We start from the raw sequence: 23,656 nt of genomic DNA, 5'->3' as shown, positions 1-23,656 counted from the left end.
TGTCCACTAATTTTGTTGTTGGAGATTGAGTAGGAGTTTTTACTGGTTGATTGTAAATATAATAGAATATAGGGGTGCCAGGGCCAGTCGATCGCACTGTACTTGCACTCACGGATGCTCTCGCTTTTCAAGCATGCATCCGTGAGAGCACCTCTCAAGGGCGGGGACCGCTCTGAACCGCGAAACTACCGACCTGTTTCACTTTTACCGATCGCTATCAAAGTCCTCGAGAAGCAAGTGTACAACCAATTAAGCCTTCTTCTGAGAGAGAATCCCGACATTATTCCACCCCAGCAATTTGCATACAGACGATATCACTGGTGTGAGGAGGCCCTGGCTGTTGCAATTGATAGCTGGACGAAAGATTTGGATAATGGGAAGGTTGTTGGCATAGTGCTCGCTGATGTCAGGAAAGCGCTTGACAGCGTCAATCACCAGTTGCTGTTGAATGAGCGACGTTTCACCGAAGCGACGTTTCACCGAAAGGCGTTTCACAGAATGACAGGTCACAGCCAATACTGATTCATCGAAATATCTATTCACCGAATGTTCATTCACACATTTCACAGGATTATTTTTCGTCGAATCCCTGTTCACAGACTCATATTTTCACCGAATGGACAGTTCACCGAAAATTACTTATAATTATTATTGGCCCAAAATACAAAAAAAGGTTTACATGGAACCAAATTTGCAATGCTTTTTAAAGGAGTGTTTATCTATCCGTTTCAAAGTCTTCACCACAATGATAGCTTGGTCGGTGTTTGTACATTGAGTGACTGCATATAAAATATGCATCCGGTATCAACCTTCCTTTGCACTGAAGCTCGTATTTTTCTGTCGCACCTCCAGTAGTTAACTTCATCCCGTCCTCTCTTGTCAACGACGTGCGCATATCCTTTTAGTATCCAACGAAGACCTCTGCGCTTGGTCGTTTAGACGTAATCTGGTGGTCCAGTGTAAAGTAACTCCATATTTCAAGATGAAAGTAGCGAAACTCTGCTGTGATGTGATTTCAATCATGTCCCTGTATATACATGCGAATCCCTATTCCAGGGAGCGAGTGTGTCTTTTGGCGACTACATTGGGAGTGTGCGGAAACCTACATGTACACATTTACGATAGTAACAATACATGATACCAGAACTACCAGTCCTTTGTCAGGTCATTTAGCGTCTACAAGACGCTGGGATCACCGACATGTTTTCGGTGAAACTGTTACATGTATGTGGTAAAACTGCCATTCTTTAGAGAATTCGAATACGACATAAATCGATGTCATCAGTGACATTTTTCGGCGAAACTGCTATGCGGCAGACCTGCTATTCTGTGAACCGACAATCGGGGAACATGCTGTCGATGAACCTGTTTTCTGTGAACCTGATTTTCGGCGGAGTGAACAGTCGCTAAATCTTACACTCTGTGAAATGTCTTTCGGTGAAACATCATTCTGTGAATGGTCGTTCTGTGAACCCGTTTTCGGTAAACCGTCGGGATACCGCAGACACACACCCTCACCCACCCACAAAGCAGGTAGCGTGATTACAAAGCCAGGCATGTGTTGCCGACAAAGTTACGAAGGTAGAACTTGTTCTCATGACGACACTTGGACACCAGCTCTGACCTCTTGTAGAGGGAGCGGGTCCCAAGCAATCTCTAGCTTTCTGGCCAGACACAGACACAGCCAAGATGTTAGAGTATGGTGCAGCTCCTTTAGCTCCACTAAATTCTTCACGTAGGCGTACAACATACATGGCTTGAGGAGTTCTTCGCGCAGGTGTACTGCATGGATGGCTTGATAAGTGCTGACGGTGATTCACATCCAGAAATCAAATCCAAATCTCCATAATCTCCATACTTCAGCTGGCCATGTACTGAAGTACTAGCTGTACAGGTTAATATCTCACAAATTATGCTAAATGTCTCGGCCATCTGTATTGACTCTCTATTGTATAAGCGATACGAACGCTGTCGATGATTTGCATCTACAAACGAAATCGAGATGTCCATCAATGTTCAGGTAGCCATGTACTGAAGTACAAGCTGTATAGGTTCTCACAAATCCTGCTTAATGTCTCCAAGCAAAGTGCCTGCAGTACAGCTACTGAAAAATTGTAAGGTCTGAGAGGAAAGCCATAAAATAAGAATTCTCACAAACTCTCATTTAATAATTATCTCGGCCATCGCGAGTGATTCTCTGCATAGGCAATGGAAAGCAACAGTCACAAACTATCATAAATACCTCGGCCATCGCGAGTGATTCTCTACAAAGGCAATTGAAAGCAACAGTCACAAAAGTCTTCGAATAGTTTCTCAGTACTGGAGCAGTCAAGGATGTACAGACTGGAGCCTGGAACTGTTTTCGCGGATGATCCCAGTTGCTGCAGTCCGCGAAAGCGGTTCCACAGAGTCAGTAGACAGTGGTCGCAGTTGCCTGGAACCGTTTTCGCGGATGGTCCTACACCAGAACATTAATCCCTGAAACCGTTTTCGCGCCTAGCCCGGCTAGTCATACATCAGAAATTAGTGGGCTGTGGATTCCAGGGGGAAACCAGTGTATGCCTGGAACCATTTTCGCGGAGGAACCGTTTTCGCGTTTACACCGGCATGGTACCTCCTTGCTTGCGTGAAAGCAAGGAACGCTTTTTTTAGAAAGGAAGCTTCTTCTCCAAACTTTAATTAATTTTTTTGAAAATTATTCCTTTTGAAAATCTCATCGCGTTCTTGACCTCGAAGCTGACTGCTGAATGCGATTAGGAAAGAAGATTCCCGAAGATACACCAGACTTTTTTTTATTTTTTTTATTTACTTGAAAAAGCACATAACCACCAGGAAAGCTGACAAAGAAAAAAGAGTAAGAAAAGACAGATAAAAAGAGAGCTGAGATAGAGAGAGAGAGTTGGGGTACGGTTAGGGGAGGACGAGACATTGAATGGTGGTCGCCACAGTCACAGATAGTAGCAGTGCTGGTGAGGCTACAGGCACTCCACTGACCATTAGGTCTCAGTATCGCCATGCCGGTAACGCACCAAGAGACAAAAACCGAAGAAAATCTGAAGCGCAATACATGAATGGTAATTACAATATAGGTAATAGGGAGAGTGGTGACCAAGAGAGGACAGTATAGACCGTTAGTATGGGGTGCTTCAATGCACATCCCCAAACCGAGAGGTGCGATCTGGAAGGAACAGTGAGACGATCAACATGATGGGCTTCAAAGCACGTCCCAAGACCATGGCTGGTCTGAAATGTGTTTGTTGACACCTTTTTTAAAAGCTGTGAGTGGAGAGTGATTGGCCAGACGGGGAAAGACGTCCTCGGGGAGGCTGTTCCACAATTCAAGGAAACAGTAGGGGAAGGAACGTCGAAGGTAATCGGGACTGGTGCCGGGGGTGGTGTTTAAGAGCTGTTCCCGGTGCTGGCGCTGAGCATAATGCTGCCGGCGGGTTCGCACAGTATCGGCCCCTGGTTTTGGGGGAGGGCGCATGCGTGTCAGACGGGGTGGGCCCTTGCAGTTAACTACCTTGTAGAGATAAGACAGCCCTGCAACCGTCCGTCTGGCCCGCAGACTCTGGAGGACGGTGGTGGGTCCAATCATCTGCATGGCCTTGCGCTGTGCTGTGTCCAACTTCCCAAGGTGGATCTGGGCAGCACCAAGCCAGGCTAGTGGGGCATACTCAAGTATGGGCCTTACAAAGCCCTTATAGACGGTTAGGCGTCCAGCAGCATCACGGATGGGGCTGCCTTTCGCATGAAATGGAGGCGTTGATGTGCGCGCACAGAAAGCTGGTGGAGGTGGGCGCTGAAGTTGAGCTTCTCGTCGAACACCACCCCAAGGAGCTTCAACTGGCTGCTGACAGGAACAGGGGTGCCAAGGAATTGGACAGGGGGGAAGTCTGGAGGGGCCAGCTTCCTGGTCACGGACATAAGCTGTGACTTAGAGGGCTCAAAGGTAACCCTCCAAGTACTTCCCCAGGCTTCCAGCTGGTTTACGGCTGTCTGAAGTGCAGCTGCGGCGGCCTCTGTGGTCTGTCCAGGCATGACAGACGTGTATAACGTAGTATCATCAGCATACACGGCAATGGAGACGCTGGCAGGTAGCTGATCTTCGGCGTCGTTTATGTACACTAGAAACAATGTGGGCCCTAGGATGCTGCCCTGAGGGACGCCTGACCGGATGGTAGAGGGGGTAGAGGTCTGTCCCCCAACAACAGCTTGCAGCTTCCGGTTCTGGAGGTACGATGTTAACCAGGCCAGCAGTTGCCCGCCAATGCCATAGCCTCGGAGCTTGCAGAGGAGCCCAGGGTGTGAAACCCGGTCAAACGCGCCTGCTATGTCTATGGCGAGGGCCTGAATGGTTCCGCCCTTACTGGTGGTTAAAGCCCATTCATGCTGGAGTGACGTTAGTAGGTCAGCTGTGCCGATTGATTTCCGAAAGCCAAACTGGTTGGCAGACAGGAGGGCATTGCTGTTGAGATGGTTGATGAGCTGCTGGTTGACTATTCTTTCCATCACCTTGGATACTACACAGAGCAAGGAGACTGGTCGATAATTACGGACATCGCCCTTGGCCTTGCGCTTGTGGATGGGAACCACATTGGCTACCTTCCAGGCTGTAGGCTGGTAACCATGGGAGAGACAAGACGAGATTCAAAAGTCGTCTTCCTGCTCGACTCGATCACTTCTGGAGACTCGTTCTTGTTCGAGGGGTCTTCTCTTTCACCTACCTTCGTCTTGGCATCGAAAACTCGGCGTCGAAAATGAAGCCGGAGTGCCCCTTTAAACAATGAATTAACAAAGGGTGGCCTTATGACCAATAAAAACTATTATAAAAACCGAGGTCCCCGAGGTTTTATAATTAGTTTTTATTGGTCATAAACCCAAGGCCGGAGCATTTATTGTATTTAGAATCAACCAGTAAAAACTCCTACTCAATCTCCAACAACAAAAATAGTGGACAGCTGTTATTTGTGTTGCTATGGCAACTCGTGTGCTGGACGAGTATTTGTTGTCATTGGTTCAATTTTTTACTCTTCATAGGCTATCAGACCATTTTCCTTATTCGGTCTATTTATAACCAGTATCTTTAATGAGAGTGTGGTCTGTCTCACACTGCCAAGACCAGGGGCAAGCATCAGAAGAAGAAAACAGATTTACGAGGTGCGGCAGCGCCAGACGCAGCAGACGCACACAGTGGGCACGCGTGCGCAACACACAAGACAACAAGTGGAACAGATGTCCCAGGAGCATCATCTAGAAATGGCTTGGATACATCAGTGGACAGTGTGCGAGCCATAGCCAGCTGCATGCACAAAGCAAGCGCCGAGCTAACGAAGGAGAGATTTATTGATGAACATGCTCTAGAAAAGTGCACTGTATGCAACAATGTTATCGACAATGTAGTCGAAGCAGCATGCTGTCAAGAGCTATTCTGCGTAGACTGCATATGCACATGGCTAGCCAGCAGCAGCCAGTGTCCAGTGTGCGCTGCACCTATGAGAGCGTCAGAGCTCAAGCAGCCAGGCAGAGTTCTTGCAAGGATAATCGGCAACTGGTCCGTGCGGTGTGACTTTCACATGCAATCACTGCAAGGTTGCCCAGCAGTTGTACCCCTCCGGAGTCTCAAGGAGCACGTAGCAACTTGCTCCTTCAACCCAGCAACAGATACGCCGCCAATCCGCACAGTACTACCGCTCTCAACAGTTGAGGATGTGCTGTCTGCCTCGCCTTCTAAATGTGTGGCTGTCAATGCACATGTGTGTGCGTGTATGTGTGTGTGTGTGTGTGTGCACGCGCATGTGCGTGTGTGTGTGTGGGGGGGGGGGAGGGGGGAGGGTATGTGTCTGAGTATATGTGTAATGGTGTGTAGGTGTGTGTATGTACATGTATGTGTGTGTGGATGTGTGGGTGTGTGGATGTGTGGATGTGTGGATGTGTGGGCGTACATGTAGATGTGCAATGCTTCGATTTCTCTCTCTTCTCTTCTCTTCTGTCTTCCTGTCAGTGTCTCCCGCTTCTGGGCCGTCATGGCCCATGCTTGTTCCTGGTATTGTTATGTCTACTGTGTCCTGCCGCTACTTTGGCTTTGGCCGTGACCACGATGTGTCTCCCCATTTTCTCCTTCATCCTTTCCTTTCTCTTTTTGCTAAAAGCTGACCACGATTTTTCTTCTTCTTCTCCATTATTCTTTTTCTTTCCTTCCTTTCTCCTCTTCCTTTTCTGAGAGCCTTCTGTTCCCATATTTTCTTTTCATCTGTGTCCCCATTCCTGGGTTATTTGGACTTCATTCGCTTCCTTATCATTGGACATGTTCAGTCCGTTCGGTTTGCGAATTCAAATAAACACAACCAACGGGAGATTGACTTGGAGTTTTAACGAGTTGTTTCGAATGGATATTAGAATCAACTCGTAAAAACTCCAAGTCAACTCCCATTGACACAACCCTCGTTAAGCGGGATTCACAGAAGTTTTTTGCGATGCGACACGCGATGCGACGCGATCTGCGACGGACGCGTGCGATGCGAACTCGCAAAATACCATTCACAGAAGAAGTCAGTGATGCGACAACATCTTGCTGATTTGGCTACGTCACCTTGATATTCGCGCGGTTTGATACAACTTGTACAAATTTAGAGGCAACTCTTGAAACTTTGCTGTAGAAAAGGTCAAAATCGTATGCCAAATCGCTTGTCGCATTGCATCGCAAAAGTTGAACCAAGCTCAACTTCTGCGATGGCCTGCGATGGCCCAATTGCGGCAGTTGCGTGGGGTGCGACATGGCTGTGATTTGGGGTTTTCCCGGTTTCGCGCCTGTCGCATCGCAAAAAAGCTTCTGTGAATCTCGCTTTATTCAACATAATCATATCCTATCCAACAAAAACAGTTCATAAATACAGTTCATAAAAACAGCTTTTTAGGATCGGTCCCAGTCCGCATAACCAAGAGAGCTAGCTCCCTTGGCTGCTGTTGGAATATGCAAGAATGGGCCTTCCAAATAAGGTCTAACAAGGAGAAGTGGCTATAGTTATGAAATGAACACCGGTAACCATGGAGACAGACCACACTCTCATTCAAGTAGATACTGGTTATAATAAGGAATAAGGAAAATGGTCTGATAGCCTATGAAGAGTAAAAAAATTGAACCAATGACAACAAATACTCGTCCAGCACACGAGTTGACATAGCAACACAAATAACAGCTGTCCACTAATTTTGTTGTTGGAGATTGAGTAGGAGTTTTTACTGGTTGATTGTAAATATAATAGAATATAGGGGTGCCAGGGCCAGTCGATCGCACTGTACTTGCACTCACGGATGCTCTCGCTTTTCAAGCATGCATCCGTGAGAGCTAGTCATCGGCGGATAATGCCGGCATAATTTTGAGCATAATCACGGCTTTCTGAAAAATAGCATTGCCAAGCATAATTTAGTTGATCCTTCAGCATAACTGCTGCATAAAACCGCTAGGGCCTCAAAGGTCAAAAGTTCACCGTCCAGAGTCCGTTGTTTGTTACAAGGGCAAGGGAATCCTCCTATAAATAGATCTACACCCGGGACTCGGCAGGGAGTCGTACCATACCACGGTATATATCTGGCACGGCTCCGTGAAAGGGCCTGATCTACACTGTAAATGTAACAGATGTGAAATGTTTAGGGCGTCAAAGGTCAAAAGTTCACCTTCCAGAGTTCTATTATTCCTATACATAATTATGCTTGTATTGATGTTGCAGTGGCTACATGTATTTGTATTTTTCTATATTATTTCTTTAAGGATTTCCCAAAGGCTTTGAGCCTGTCGAGGGGATCTCCTGCAAGAAGAATGAAATGACAACTTTATGTAGAGGGAGCAGTTAATTGAGGATAGGCTAAGGAAATAGATCGAAGCATACAAAATCTGGTGATTAAGGAGTTGGGATACCGTCAGTGTAATGAATATATCGGCGAAAATGCTGATAGAGAGAATGCTTGAATCCCAGGAGGTTGGTTATAGAGGTAAGAGAAGGCGGTAGGCAATTCCATAGCATTGCAGCTTTGTTGGAAAAGAGGGAAGAAAAACGCCTACCGTGATAATTGATGTGAAGTTTGTTTGGTCTTCTTGGACTTGAAGACAATGAAAGGTGAAAATGTCGGATGTGTTCTGGAGATATATGTATAAATTTAAATAGAGTAACAAGAGCTGATCTTGTCTGCGAAAGTGCAAGGACTCTAAGTCACAAAGGGCGTTTAACTGGGATTTCGTTTCGCATCTATCTACATTGACTTTTTTACGTAGCAAATACTTCCTAGCTACTCTGGCTTGTAAAATATTTAAACGCGCCAGCTCAGCTTTGGTGATGGCATAGGACCAGGCCGAGGTGGCATGTTCCAGGGCGTGTCGGACAAAACCTTTATATAGAAGTAGCTGTATCCTGGTTTCTTATCCATAGCTGAGACTAGATTTTCCATGCAGTTTTCTCCGGAAGTCCACATTTGATCCCGAGTACACATTCTATACATTTTAATGGCATTATAAACATGAAAGAGCACAGTGTCAAGAAGCATAATTTGAGCATAATTTAGTGATTTTCAGAGCATATTGCCAGCATACTGAAAAGCATAATCCGTGGGATTTTTGAGCATTATCCGCCGACGTCTAGTGAGAGCACCTCTCAAGGGCGGGGACCGCTCTGAACCGCGAAACTACCGACCTGTTTCACTTTTACCGATCGCTATCAAAGTCCTCGAGAAGCAAGTGTACAACCAATTAAGCCTTCTTCTGAGAGAGAATCCCGACATTATTCCACCCCAGCAATTTGCATACAGACGATATCACTGGTGTGAGGAGGCCCTGGCTGTTGCAATTGATAGCTGGACGAAAGATTTGGATAATGGGAAGGTTGTTGGCATAGTGCTCGCTGATGTCAGGAAAGCGCTTGACAGCGTCAATCACCAGTTGCTGTTGAATGAGTTATTTGATTGTGGGATTGGTGACTCGGCTCTGGCATGGTTTAAAAGCTACCTGAGTGATCGAACGCAGCAGCTCATTGCACCAGAGGGCTTGCCACGCGTGCCATGTACGCAGAATGTTCCGCAGGGGTCTGTTTTGAGACCTATCCTATTCAGCCTCTATGTCCGTGGTCTTCCCTCATGCGTCAACAGTTCCACAGTTCTGCAGTTTGCGGATGATGTGAATGACAAACATTACCCTCCCCGGGAACCCTAAATCTGTGATACGGATGCAAAATCTGAAGCTCTGTATGTATCGTTCCCAAGCCAGTGTATAACGTCAAAGCCAGAGTTAACCTTTCCGTAGAAGTAATAGTAGCAGTGTAAGAACAGAATATCAGTGTCTGTGGGACTGTGCTGTGGTGGTTTCAGTGGTCAATTCGAAATCGAACATGTCGCTCGAAGGGTTGACACGGGTGCTTTCCGCTCTGGCAGGAGCTCCACCAGGGGAGGACTCTCTCAAACGGAAGCATGTCACCCGGAGTGTGGAGACATCACCAAGACCTGATGCTGAGATAGTGACAACGCAGCCGAAGTCACCTCAAAGCCAGTCATCCCTTGGTCCAAGGAAACCATCTGACACGGATTATCCAATTAGTAGCAATACGCCCGCCTTCTCACCCGTCCCTGGTCGCACTTTCCCCTCCCACCTAGCGACACCTACCGAGGGAATTGTAAGTGCAGACCACCTTGTTGAGCAATTTCGTACATGTATGAGCACTTTATTGGATGGCAAAATGACAACAATTCTCAAAGCTATTGAAAATAATTGTTCTCAAATATCAGATTTGAAACTCTCAGTGGAAGCACGTCTTGCAACCCTCGAAACACGGATTGATACGGTAGAGAAATCACACCATGATACGGTACGGGAGTTAGAGGAAAGCGTGGCATTCCTCTCTGCCAAGTATGATGAGACAGAGATAACAAGACAAGCTGCCACCAACAGCAATGATCAGCAAAATGCCGCAATACGTTCACTTGCAAATCGGGTTGACAATGTAGTTAAAGATGTGGACCAAGCTATGTTCCAATTATCCACCAACATGGACAGCTTGAAGCAGAGTACAAGTGGCTCAGCAGCTGCAAGCGAAGACATAAAGAAGACCTGCCAAGACCTGCATAGACGAGTTCAGATCCTCGAAACCCCAAACCGGACCCCCTGTGAGGCATGCCCTGTCGTACCACCTGCCCAAAACCAGCCTCCCTTACCCGTACCCCAACTATGCAATACGGTACGAGAGATTGTTCAAGAGGACCGCAGGCAGATTGAAATCCGAGACAACGCCATCATCTCGGGTCTCCCAGAGGTGGACAACGAAAATCTCCCACAACTCATTCGTACTTTGGTACCTGAAATCAACCCTGCCACAATCGAGGTAAAGCGAATTGGCAAGCCATCTGGGGACAAACCAAGGTTAATTCACGTAAAAACCAATGCAGATACGAAGGCGCACCTCATGAAAAATCGTTTTGGCCTGAAGCATGGTGCACATAACGTATACGTTAATCATGACCTGACAAAAAAGCAACAGGAAACTCGACGCCGTACCCTACCAACATTCAAGAAACTCCGCGCCAATGGTGTCAAATGCTCCCTTCCACTTGACAGCATACTTGTCGAAGGTAAAACAGCTTCAGATGCAGAAATTCAGAGGTTACTGCAGACCAACTCGGCATAGGAACCCCGGGGATCTCCGAAGCAAAAAGAATGCCGAATATGTATTTCCAACTGTTGTAGTCTCCTGAGTAAACAAGCCGAAGTATTGAACCTATTGACACAAGAATCTCTGGATATTCTTTGTCTAACAGAAACGTGGCTAAATCCCACCATTCCTGATAATGTTGTAACCATACCAGGTTATAAACTATACCGAAAGGACAGAAGCAGTACATCCCTACCATGGTCACAGCTTGGTGGGGGTGGCGTAGCAATCTATGTTAAGGACCACTTGAGCTGCGATTTTCACCCAGAATTTACGTATGGTAGCTGCGAAATGATGACTGTTGAGATCAAGCATCCAAGCCGACCTGTTTTCTTATCTGTTTGGTACCGGCCCCCAAGACAACCTATAAGTTCTTTAATATCTACGCTCGATCAGCTCTCTGATCTGTTTGACCAACACAATAGCGTAATTGTAGGCGACTTCAATGCCAAGAACCGAGCCTGGAAAGACACTGACACCACAGACTGCAATGGTAGGGCTCTGCAGTCGGCTTTCGTGAAGTTCGGTTTCAATGTGATGAATGAAGGGACTGGTACACGACCTAATCTTAGAAGCGGTCAAAACCCGTTGCTCGACATCATAGCAACCAACATACCAGACATGATATACTCTACACACACACTTGAGCCCTTATCTGATCATTGTCCTGTCATTGCCTCGCTATCTCTCTGCACACCAACCCAGCGTCGAGAATGTCGACTACGCAGAACAACGGATTTCGCCAGACTGCGCATACTAATAGAACAGGAACCGTTTCTTGAGCGCGTAATGGGGACTGAACTTGTGGATTCAGCTTGGAAAGCGTGGGAATCTCATTTTCAGAATCTAGTAGACAGATCTTCTATCTTGACCAGTCAACAGGAGCGTCGAAAGCAGAGCTGGTACACGCCAAATCTACACAAACTGAAGCGGAGACAGAATGTACTGTACCGTGCCTACCTGCGCAACCCTCAGTGTATTGAGGCGAAAGCAGCTTATTGCTTATCGCGGAACTTTTACAGAAAGAAGCTTCGAGCGGCCAGACACGCTTTCCTTGACCGTGAGGCTGCTAGTATATCAAAGAATTGCAGTAAGGGCGGATATGTATGGTGGAAAAGGGCCAAGCAGTTTTGTAACATTGCTGGCAGCAAGTCGTCAGTCCCTGATCTTACAGATGGTGACGCCAGCGCCACCACGGAGCATGAAAAATGCGATCTTCTTGCTCAACATTTTGCAGCCCAGTGTTCAGTGCCACCAGCAGTGAATGGACAACCCTCTCAAGCGCCATCATTAAGTGCTTGCACCACTTTGTACAGCATTTCTAAATTTAGTCCTGGTCAAGTCCATTACGACCTAACACACCTATCCCCCCGAAAATCCACCTCAGCAAATCACATGATACCGATACTACGCTCAATGGCAGATTTACTGTGTGAATCCCTCTCATTCCTGTTTAACTTAAGCTTATCTACTTCGTGCTTCCCCAATTCCTGGAAATCGGCCTCTGTTACCCCATTATATAAAGGCAAAGGAAGTGCCTCTTCACCAACAAATTACCGTCCTATTTCACTGCTGCATCCCGTCAGTCGCCTTTTCGAATACCGGATAGCACTGAGTCTCAGCAGCTTCCTGCATCGCAACAAATTAATATCACCGTCCCAATTTGCATATGTTCCACAGCGATCAGCAACGGACCAACTTATCCTGCTTACTCACCAGATGGCTCGTGTCTCGGACAAACACAACAGATATGATTGTGCATTTCTTGACTTCAGGAAAGCCTTCGATAAGGTTCATCATCCAACCCTGATTGAGAGGCTGAGTACTTTTATGACTCGAAACTCAGTGAAATGGTTTGAATGCTACCTCAATCAGAGAACGATAGCTGTCAAGATTAAGGAGACGATCTCTCCCCAATATCTTTTGAATTGTGGTGTCCCTCAAGGCTCACATCTTGCACCCCTGCTGTTTTTAATCTACATCAATACCCTTCCCGACACATTGACCCACAGCGCCCCTTATCTATTTGCTGATGATGTTACACTGCTCAACACTCATAACATCGGTTTACCTGTTGGTGAGAATCTGGCCAATTTCCAGTTGGATTTAACAAGCTGCCAGCGCTGGGCTAGAGGCATTCACGGGGAGTTTTCTGCGGCCAAGACCACCATGTTCTCCAACTATGCTCCTCCACCCTCTTCGTCTGTCCAAATGGACAACGTACCACTCAATGTTAAAAGTACCGTAATCCATCTAGGCGTAGAGATCAGCACTAATCTTAAATTCCAAGACCATTTCACTACTGTGTTCAAAACGTTTCGCCAACGTGTAAATTTGTTATGCTTTATGGGCCGTCATCTATCGCATGGACATATTGCCCTACTCTACAAGTCATATGTACGACCCACAGTAGAGTACGCTATCCCTGTCTGGTGCTTCAGACTTACCGCTACCCAGCTAGAATCGCTTGACATTTTACAAGCAAAGATCTGCAGATGCCTGCTGCGGTCTGCGAAGATTGATTTTGATCGCTATGAATCGAAGAATAATTTAAATAGGCTGTGTAATTTGGAATCCCTTCACTTCCGACGCACTTACATTTCCATCACCGTTTTGTTCAAGTATATCCATTGGCACCCAGATTATCTATCCCGCTTTGACATCAATATCTCTTCTAGCGCACGCCGACCAAACAAACTGATTTTCAATTCTCATGGCCGCATCTCTTCCTCTCTCTTTCTGCATAAGATCGGAAAGCTGTGGAACTGCCTTCCACCAAGGCTGACATCCCAAGATTCACTTTCTAAATTTCAGCAGCAATATCGCTTGCACGTGAAAAGGTTTAAATTTGACTGTAGTGGTATATCCCTTGACATTTAAATTAATTGTTTTATTTTTAACAACCCAGCCCTGTGTTTATTGCTAATTTATGTAGCATACACTGTAACACGTGTAGTTTTCCTCACTGTTTATTTCTATTGCATGATTTGCATCAGGAGATCCCCTCGACAGGCCATCGCCTCTGGGAGATCCTTTAATAAAGATTATTATTATATTATTATAATATGTATGCAGCTGGTGACTCTGCTGAGGAAGTCATCGGAGCTTTGAACGGAGATCTGGCCAAGCTGTCTGTCTACCTGGAAGAGAAGCGCATGACGCTGAACCCAGCAAAGACGAAGTTCCTCCTCCTTCACAGAAAGACAACAGCAGTACCTGGTTCTGCCAGTGTCGTCATTGACGGCGTCCATGTTCTTCGAGCACAGTCCGCACGCTATCTTGGCATTGTCATTGACGAGCACCTAACTTTTGGGCCACAAATTGACGGTTTGATTGGGTCTGTCAACAGGAAACTCGGCGCCTACCGCATGTCAATAGTGCAATTTGACCTGGTAGAGTAGGCAGCAAGTTTTTGACCTCCGAGAATCCGTGGGATTTTTGGGTTTGTTTCTAAAATATCGAGAGTGTGTTCGATACAGTTAGGGGAGGACCATCCAAGGAACGATCATGCGTTCTACGTAAAGCTGTTGCTTTGACCTTGGTGGTTGGAGATGGTGCTGTAGTGTCAGTCCATGCTTTTGGCGTGGCTGAAGACGTTTCCCTCCCCTCCATTGTCTCTGCAATCGAGAAATTCGGCACTGTGATCGGCAAACCAAAGCGGGAGGTGAAAACCATTGAAGCCTGTACCTTCACCACTGGAACGGTGTACGTCAGTATAGTACCGACCGTAGCTGTCCCCTCTGTGATTGTCTTGCCTGGCTCACACCAGAGAATCCGTGTATGGCACAAGGGTCAGACCCCAACATGCTATAAGTGTGGGTCAAGCCACCACGTGTCCAGAAATTGCACTCAGCAGATGCAACGGGGCAAGAACTCTGCATCTGGTACGCTGTACTCCAGTATGGTAGGGTCAAGCGCAGGTCAAGCCAACAACTCTGTGCACCACAGCTCTGAACCCCAGCCACCACCTCCAGTACTTGGCGCCTCGAGTACATCTACGGATGCAGAGTCAGAGATCTCATCTCGACCTCGTGAACCTTGTACGGACCCAGCACAACCCCACGCGGATCCAAAGGACAAGCAGAACACTAGGAATATTATAGCAATAAAAACTGCTTTATGGCAGTTTTCTAAAAAAAGTTATTGTGTTCTAGTCCATGGACCCCGTCTAAAAAGTAAGAAATTACCGAAATGTGATAGCTGAAAATTAAAATTTCACCCAAAACCTCACAATAATCACAAGACTTGAAATGCCGCTTTCAACTTTAACTTGTACTGCACCAACAATTGGCAACATGCATGCATAGGAAAGAGGATCACGAGGGGAAAAGGTCTTCTACATGTAGCTTTTAATTCTGTGTGTGATTATTGTGAGGTTTTGTGTGAAATTTTAATTTTCAGCTATCACATTTCGGTAATTTCTTACTTTTTAGACGGGGTCCATGGACTAGAACACAATAACTTTTTTTAGAAAACTGCCATAAAGCAGTTTTTATTGCTATAATTTCTTTTGTTTTTTCTGTCACCAATCAATGGAATGCCCTATATCAAGAGTACATAACCCCGGGGTTATGTACTCTTGCCTATATCAATAATTATGTAAATGATGGCCTTCACATCATATCAAGAGGTTTATGTACTCTTGATCATATCAATACCGCATTATACGCATTGATGTGCAAGCCTTTTCTTGCAGAAAATGGCACTAGCATGATAATGCATGTTCTTCTGCGGGGGAACATGTGAGTAGTGGTTATACTTTTTTATACGGAGGTCATTCTGTGCATGTTGCTGTTGCAGAATTTCATGACTCTGTCATAAATTCGTCTTGCCTTTCAGATATTTCAGATTTCCCCACCCTCGATCAGATTTATTTGAGAAATGTAGCTGTTGTGTATCGTGTCGGAGAAAGGTCTTCTGGGGTGTCGTCGAGATCTCGTTGCGACCGTGACTCCTGCTTGTCTCCCTGGCTAGGTGCTGCTTGCTTTGCTTTTTGCGTAGTGTTTTTGATTATTGTTTACTATTGCGTATTGTTAGTGTTCGTTGTGATTTGGCACAGTACTTGTTACGAGATACGACACATGGTGTAGTGTGTGTTTGCAGCACGAAGAAGACTGCTCACCAGAACGGTTAGCTCAGGAGCTTGGGCTTACCTTGTGCAATCACAGTTCATCAGCTTGGACATTGCGCTTGTTCCCATGCGAATAACCGACTAGAATAGTAATTATTTCTTCGTTGCATTTTTGAATTGTGTTCTTGCTAGCTCGTTGATTTATTTAGTTGATGTGTTGATTTGTGTTTGATTACTTATTTATTTGATGCGCGATTTATGTGCGCTGATTGCGTGATGGCATGCAATTATGATCATGCTTGCGCCAGCTAGCTAGATGCCTGCGCCGCGCACTGATGTTGAATGAGTTAGTATGCGCCCCGCGCTGTTCATGCATATATGGTACATGGTGTGTAATGTTTGCCGCACACGCGTATACGTGCCTCGCCTCGTACTGCTTATGTGCCGCGCGCCGTACTATTGCTGTCGCTTTGCCGCCAAATTTAGCTTCCGCTTTCCGAGCGCTGTACGCTCTTCTGTACGCTTATGCCAAAGTTGGACGCACGTTGTGGCTGGCCAGCGCTTTACCCCTCATGCGTTGTTCTTTTCCTTGATGCTGTGGTTTGTTTTTCTTTAGTGTTCTAGAGTTCTCTTTCCGATGTAGTTCGTATTTTTCCAGTCTCTTCTTCTCAATGTATTCTACTGCTCATTCATTATAGTCCGTAAAGAATTACGTGACCCTTTGTCTTGTGGCGTCTGTGCGATCCTGAAACTTTTGAGGTGTTAGTAGTGAACACAACATTTTGGCGACCACGACAGGATCGAGACGCGTGAACATGGATGAGGTAGAAGCGAAGCTGATCGCAAATGGTCAAGCTTATGGCTACAGGGAGCAGGCATGGAGTTGCGGAAGTGGCGAGGGAACACGATGACCTCAGACCCCGAGGCTGGTTCCAAGGCACTGGGTATTGTGTGGAACACCGAGTCAGATTGTATTTCGGTGGCTGCGCTCGGTGATGTTGAGTGTCCCAAGGAAGTGTCTGGTTGGTCTCGTCGTGCGTTGTTGCGTTGTGTTGCCGCTGTGTTCGATCCGCTAGGTTGGGCGTCACCCGCAGTTGTGCCAGGCAAGATGATGTTGCAAGAGAGTTGGAAGCTCGGCGGTGGTTGGGATGACCCATTCCCTATTGATTTGGCTGTCCGATGTGCTTCATGGTGGGGAGAGCTCGCAGCGCTTTCTTCCGTTAAAATCCCCAGATGGATCGGGTGTACTCCAGATGCTCCAGTCACGTTGCATGTATTCTCAGATGCATCCGAGAAGGGCTATGGCTGTTGTTTCTATGTTGTGTCCGGTTTGACGTCTTCTTTGTTGTGTGCGAAGGCGAAGGTTGCACCTGTTGTACGTCCCACTCTTGCGCGTCTGGAATTGTCGGCTGTGTGTCTTGGCGTGAAGATGTTGTCCTTTGTCGTCAATGAATTGAGAGTGCCAATTGAAAGGATTGTGGGGTGGACAGACAGCCTAACCACATGGCACTGGATCTCAAAGCCGTCGTATCACTGGAAGACGTATGTTGCTAATCGAGTTGCTGCAGTGCAAGAAGTTTCGCAGAAGCTGCAAGTAGAATGGCGTCACTGTCCAGGAGTTAGCAACCCTGCAGATCTTGTCTCGCGTGGTGTCCCAGTGTGTGACTTGCAGAAGGAGATGTGGCTGCATGGTCCGTCATGGTTGAGCGATGAGTCTCAGTGGCCACCAGTCATCTCGTTTCAGAGCACCAATGAGTCCGTCACCGAAGCACGCGTGTCGGCTGTGGAGGTTGACACTCCAGTTGTTTGGCCGTGGGAGAAGTTCTCCAAGTGGCAACGAGCTCGCGGTTTGGTCGCAAGTATGCTGTCATGGCGACACAAGGGTGTTTCGCGTGCAGAATTGATTCCATCTGCTGAGTCTGTGATGTTTCGCGCCATCCAAGAGCAATGCTTCCCCAAGGAGTTGTCCCAGTTGCGGAGCAAGGAGCCACTGAAGAAGGGTTCGAAGCTGTTCAAGTTGTCTCCGTTTCTGGATGAAGCTGGTTTGCTCAGAGTTCGTGGTCGTCTGCAGGAGAGCGATCTGTCCTACGAGGTTCAGCATCCGATCATCCTGGGCAGATGTCATCTAAGTGAGTTGTTTCTGCGTGATGCTCACCTTCAGCGAATGCACCAGGGTGTAGAGAGCGTGCTTGCGTTTCTACAACAGCAGTTCTGGATTCTCGGAGCTCGTCGGTTTCTTCGTAGCGTGTTGGAGAAGTGCATTGTTTGCCGCAGATTTCGCGCACAGACTGCTGCTGAGGAGATGCCGCCGTTGCCCTCAGACAGGGTGAAGCACCACCAGCCATTCGGTCTCACAGGTATTGATTATGCAGGTCCGTTGTACGTGCGCAGTTCATCAAATGTTCAGAAAGTGTGGGTCGCACTCTTCGTGTGCGGTACTACTCGCGCAGTGCACCTAGAGCTCGTGGATAGCCTGTCGACAGAGGTGTTCCTGCTAGCATTGCGTCGTTTCATCGCCCGTCGTGGGAAGCCGCTGCGTATACGTTCAGATAATGCTACGACGTTCAAGTCCGCCGCAGACAAGGTGGCAATCCCGTGGTTCTTCAATCCGCCATCTGCCCCGTGGCATGGAGGGTTCTATGAGCGTCTGGTGGCATGTGTGAAAGCTCCCTTGAAGAAGGTTCTCGGTCGAGCGTCATTGAGTCGAGACGAGCTGTTCACTGTCTTGACGGAGATCGAGAGAGTCGTCAACTCTCGACCCCTCACTCCGGTTTCTACGGATGTAGCTGACGAGCCGCCGCTGACTCCAGCCATGATGTTGGGAGACATCTTTGCAACCGGTATTGCCTCGTCTGACAGACCACTCGATCCACGGCAGTTGTCCGCTCGAGTCAAGTATGTCCACACCGTCTACGAGCACCTCAACCAGCGTTGGTCGTCTGAGTATCTCATTCGTCTCAGTGAGTATCATCGGTCGAAGTCAACTCCGATTGTCGTGGACGACGTTGTGTTTATTGCCGACGACAACCGGAAGCGGCAATCATGGCGCTTGGGTAGGGTCGCAGAGCTGTATCCTGGAAGAGATGGCAAGTGCAGGGTGGCCAAAGTCCAAGTTGGCCAATCGTCCATGCTACGGCCCATTCAACGCTTGGTTCCGTTGGAAGTAGCGAAGGAGCATGTTGAGCCGCCTGCTGTGGACGCTGAGCCGCAGCCGCAGACACCCGCGAGCGCTGATCCAGTCAACGTCGTCGATGATGTTGAAATACCTTCGACGACCGTTGAACCGCAAGTTACGCGTCGATCTCGTCGTACCGTTCGACCACCACCTCGTCTTGATTTGTGATCAGTGTGGTTGAAGCCCTTTGGTGGGGAGAATGTTGTGTATCGTGTCGGAGAAAGGTCTTCTGGGGTGTCGTCGAGATCTCGTTGCGACCGTGACTCCTGCTTGTCTCCCTGGCTAGGTGCTGCTTGCTTTGCTTTTTGCGTAGTGTTTTTGATTATTGTTTACTATTGCGTATTGTTAGTGTTCGTTGTGATTTGGTACAGTACTTGTTACGAGATACGACACATGGTGTAGTGTGTGTTTGCAGCACGAAGAAGACTGCTCACCAGAACGGTTAGCTCAGGAGCTTGGGCTTACCTTGTGCAATCACAGTTCATCAGCTTGGACATTGCGCTTGTTCCCATGCGAATAACCGACTACAATAGTAATTATTTCTTCGTTGCATTTTTGAATTGTGTTCTTGCTAGCTCGTTGATTTATTTAGTTGATGTGTTGATTTGTGTTTGATTACTTATTTATTTGATGCGCGATTTATGTGCGCTGATTGCGTGATGGCATGCAATTATGATCATGCTTGCGCCAGCTAGCTAGATGCCTGCGCCGCGCACTGATGTTGAATGAGTTAGTATGCGCCCCGCGCTGTTCATGCATATATGGTACATGGTGTGTAATGTTTGCCGCACACGCGTATACGTGCCTCGCCTCGTACTGCTTATGTGCCGCGCGCCGTACTATTGCTGTCGCTTTGCCGCCAAATTTAGCTTCCGCTTTCCGAGCGCTGTACGCTCTTCTGTACGCTTATGCCAAAGTTGGACGCACGTTGTGGCTGGCCAGCGCTTTACCCCTCATGCGTTGTTCTTTTCCTTGATGCTGTGGTTTGTTTTTCTTTAGTGTTCTAGAGTTCTCTTTCCGATGTAGTTCGTATTTTTCCAGTCTCTTCTTCTCAATGTATTCTACTGTTCATTCATTATAGTCCGTAAAGAATTACGTGACCCTTTGTCTTGTGGCGTCTGTGCGATCCTGAAACTTTTGAGGTGTTAGTAGTGAACACAACAGTAGCCATGCGCCAGGTGCGTGTCGCAGATGTTTTTGTTGATTCTGTGTTTATAATGGTTTATAATCATGGGTTATCGTGATAAGGTCATCCAGCATCATAATATGATGCACTGAAATCGTAATCCTGTTGATGTCGATACAACTTTGTGGAAGTAGTTCAATGACTTCAAACTGTTAGTCCACGATTTTCTAAAACAACACAGCAAAGGAGGAACAATAAACATGTATTAAAATGTAAACAAATACATTGCTGAGTCCGACACCTCGTTCCAACAACTACACTGATCCTGAGGATAAAAGGGTCAAGGCTATGGTTGGAGGTACTGATACTGAGAGATAAACAATGCACTCCATGATAATAAACTCTTACACATCTTTTGGTGAGTATGAATGATGTCCAGTCGAACCTCTTTAGGACCAACACCAAGGGACCGATGGTATTTATTCTGTGAGTTTGTCTTAACCTATTTTATAACGAGTGAAAACAATTATTTCTCCAATAGACATACGAATAGATTTCTTCTACAGCGAAAGATTCTAAGCCACACCGACTCATTGACTCGTCTAGTATGAAACAAAAGAGTCACTGAACCTTTCTTTAGCAACATGACGGCAACTGAAACAGCAACAGAGAAAGTACGATACATGTACTGCACATTCTTGCAGGTACTACAGGTACTACAAACAGATTGCAGATCGTAATTCTTGCTTTGGCGGCACGAAACTTTATTTGGGGCAGTGCAATCTCGGCGGTACTCACAAATCAAACAGCCCAGACTCGAGTAAACAAATGCAATCATACAAGTACGAGATTTTCACGAGACGAGACTGCACCCATTGGCTTGTTTCGTATGAAGCAAACAAGTTACTGAACCTCTCCACAATGGAGATTTACCCTGATATGCGAATTTATTTGGCAAACTCGGTCAATGAGTCCTTGACCCTTTCCCTCCAGATTGGGAATTGCCAACGATAGTATGCCACTGACCAGTGCCTTACTTGTAACGTTCTAATGTGCAATGAATATGAGTATTTCGACAACACATCTAACATAAGCCTTACCGTCAAGAAGGTGAACTCGCGTTCTTCGCACACTGTAGTGTAGGCAAGGGCAAAGAGATAAAAATGGATCTAAATCCGAATAAAATCAGCACACGTTTCCGTAAATGAAAGGGTGAGCATAAGCAAAATGAATCGAAGGAAACTGGTGAACTCAGAGATCACCTGTCATTGAGTATTCCGTAAAAGGAGGCCTCGGCAGCGGAAAAGCTAAATTTAGAAAGGAGATCCTGTCAGCTTTTCCATTATTTATTTCATTCCGCCCAAAATCAGCACACTTTTCGTAAATGAAAGAGTCAACACAAGCAAATGAATCAAAGTGAACTGGTCAACTCACCTGTCATTGAGTAATATTCCGCGAAAGGAGGTTTCAGCAGCGCCGAAACGAAATAAGCCAGGCCAGGAGACGAAATATCCGAAACAGCTCATGCAAGAAGCAGTTCCAAAGAAGGAAGTTCCTCGTGCATGCACATCCGAAAAAGCAACAACAAAAAGTCTGCAATGCACACGCATGCGGCCAGCCGGCCGCGCGATGGTGGGAGCCATGGAGTAGCTCCCTGGTCCAGGACCAGGTACCGAGCATCTTACGTAGAAACTTACGTAGCTACGTAGACAACGTGTCTGAATAGCGGTGTCGTTAGGTAGCGCCATGTGAACACAATAATAGAAAAGCTGACAGGATCGCTTTTCTAAATATCGGAACTGTTGCAGCAGGCTCGCAATGAGACCACCAGTCCGAGCAGAACCCCAATGCAGGATATGAACAAATTCTGCAGAGGAAAGACAGCTCACCAGTCACCTGACGCTGAGGGCTTCACCCTGGCTTCTGGGAAACACACCTTCCCAGCACAGTCCAGGACTGCACTGCACAGCACTGAAGGATTTTCTGAAAGTAATGAACTGCCAGTTGGAAATGCAGATTCACAAGAGGATGCAGACAGCAGCCTGGCGAATGTTACAATCGGTGGGATAACCTTTGAGTACTGATTTGATCTTCTTTTACATAATCTATGACAGAGTCAAACCCAACTGCCAGACTCCAACCCACTTTTACAAGAACAGCCATGTCTTCACTTAACCCCCTTGCTGACTCATTTAGTCCGTCAGTTCCACTACCTTCTCCTACCCACCCAAGTGCACTTCGCGTTCTATTTCTCAACATCAGGAGCCTGCGTAACAAACTCAATGACATCCTACTGCTCACACAACAACTCAACGCCCCGGATATAGTCTGTGTCAACGAAACCTGGCTCGACGCCACTGTTTCGGACCAAGAAATAGCCCTGACTGGATATAGTGTAACACGCAGAGACCGTAGTGGTCAAGTAGGAGGAGGAGTTTGCATATACTGGAAGTCATGCCTTCCGGTAAAACCAAGAGACGACATAACAACTGATGGTGTGGAAAGTTGCTGGTGTGAAGTCGCTTGCAAACCCCGCAGTTGTCTTGTTGGAACGATCTACCGCCCTCCATCTGAACCTGTGGGTTACTGGGACAAGCTAGACGAACATCTTTGCGCTGCTCTAAGGCCACAGCCAAATGCTATCGTTTGTGGTGACTTTAATGTGAATATTGACCTAAGTGCCAGGGACCCTCAGTATCACTACTTATCTGACTTGCTGAACAGCTATGCTCTGCATCACGGTGTCAACAAGTCTACGCGATTTAGCTCAACAGGACAAGAAAGCACCCTCGATTTGATACTGAACAATTTTGATCCTTCCACTACAGCGAAGATCATCCCGGTCGCTTTCAGTGACCATGCTGCCGTGGCCAGTGACTTTCACCTCATTGTGCCTCGTGGATCTGACACCACACGTTTATACCGCAACTATCACTGGATAAACCACGATCACTTCCGGCGTGACTTAACCCAGAAGAACTTGTGTAGTATTACCGGCAACCCAAGCGCCATGTGGACCGAGTGGTCTAGCCGGTTTATTGAGGTTTTGGATGTCCATGCCCCACTTCAAAGTAATCACAGAACGAAGAAGCCTTCAGTGCCATGGATTGACCGGCAATTGTTGTACTTACTACACAAGCGGAATAGGTTGCACCGAAAGTGGCTCCCTGCTAAGACACAGGAGACTCATGATGAATTTAGTACAGCCAGACGTGCGGCAACTAGCTACAACAGGACCCGGAAACAGGAATTCTACAACTCCAAATTTCAGCAATGTACTGGAAATGCCAGAGAGACTTGGAAAATAATCAAGGAGTTGACAGGCAAACAGTCGACGTACAGGGATCCACAGTGCACGGTGGATGCGATTCGAGACACTTTTTCGAAAGTTGTGGAAGATCCAGCTCGCCCTGCACAGCTACGCCTACCCCTTGGGCCTCCACCTGCGGTGCACTTCTCGGAATTCTTGCCAGTCTCCATTGCAACTACTCGGAAAATGTTGGAACAGTTGGACGCCAGAAAAGCCACTGGGAGTGATGATATTCCAGCAAGTCTCCTCCAGATGCATGCTGACATCCTGGCACCGTCACTCA

The 23,656-nt window shown here is 47.0% G+C and overlaps 1 protein-coding gene across 1 annotated transcript; it reads left to right on the top strand.

Moving 5' to 3' along the window:
- The first annotated feature begins 16,669 nt into the window (after positions 1-16,669).
- LOC135821744 (uncharacterized) lies at positions 16,670-19,105 on the top strand. Its single transcript, XM_065334742.1, has one exon. It carries the CDS (start codon positions 16,670-16,672, stop codon positions 19,103-19,105), a length of 2,436 nt encoding a protein of 811 aa, XP_065190814.1.
- Positions 19,106-23,656: the final 4,551 nt, after the last annotated feature.

Source organism: Sycon ciliatum, chromosome 7 (genome assembly GCF_964019385.1).
Source record: "Sycon ciliatum chromosome 7, ocSycCili1.1, whole genome shotgun sequence".
Classification (NCBI taxonomy): Eukaryota; Metazoa; Porifera; class Calcarea; order Leucosolenida; family Sycettidae; genus Sycon; species Sycon ciliatum.
This window is presented reverse-complemented; position numbering and strand designations above follow the sequence as displayed.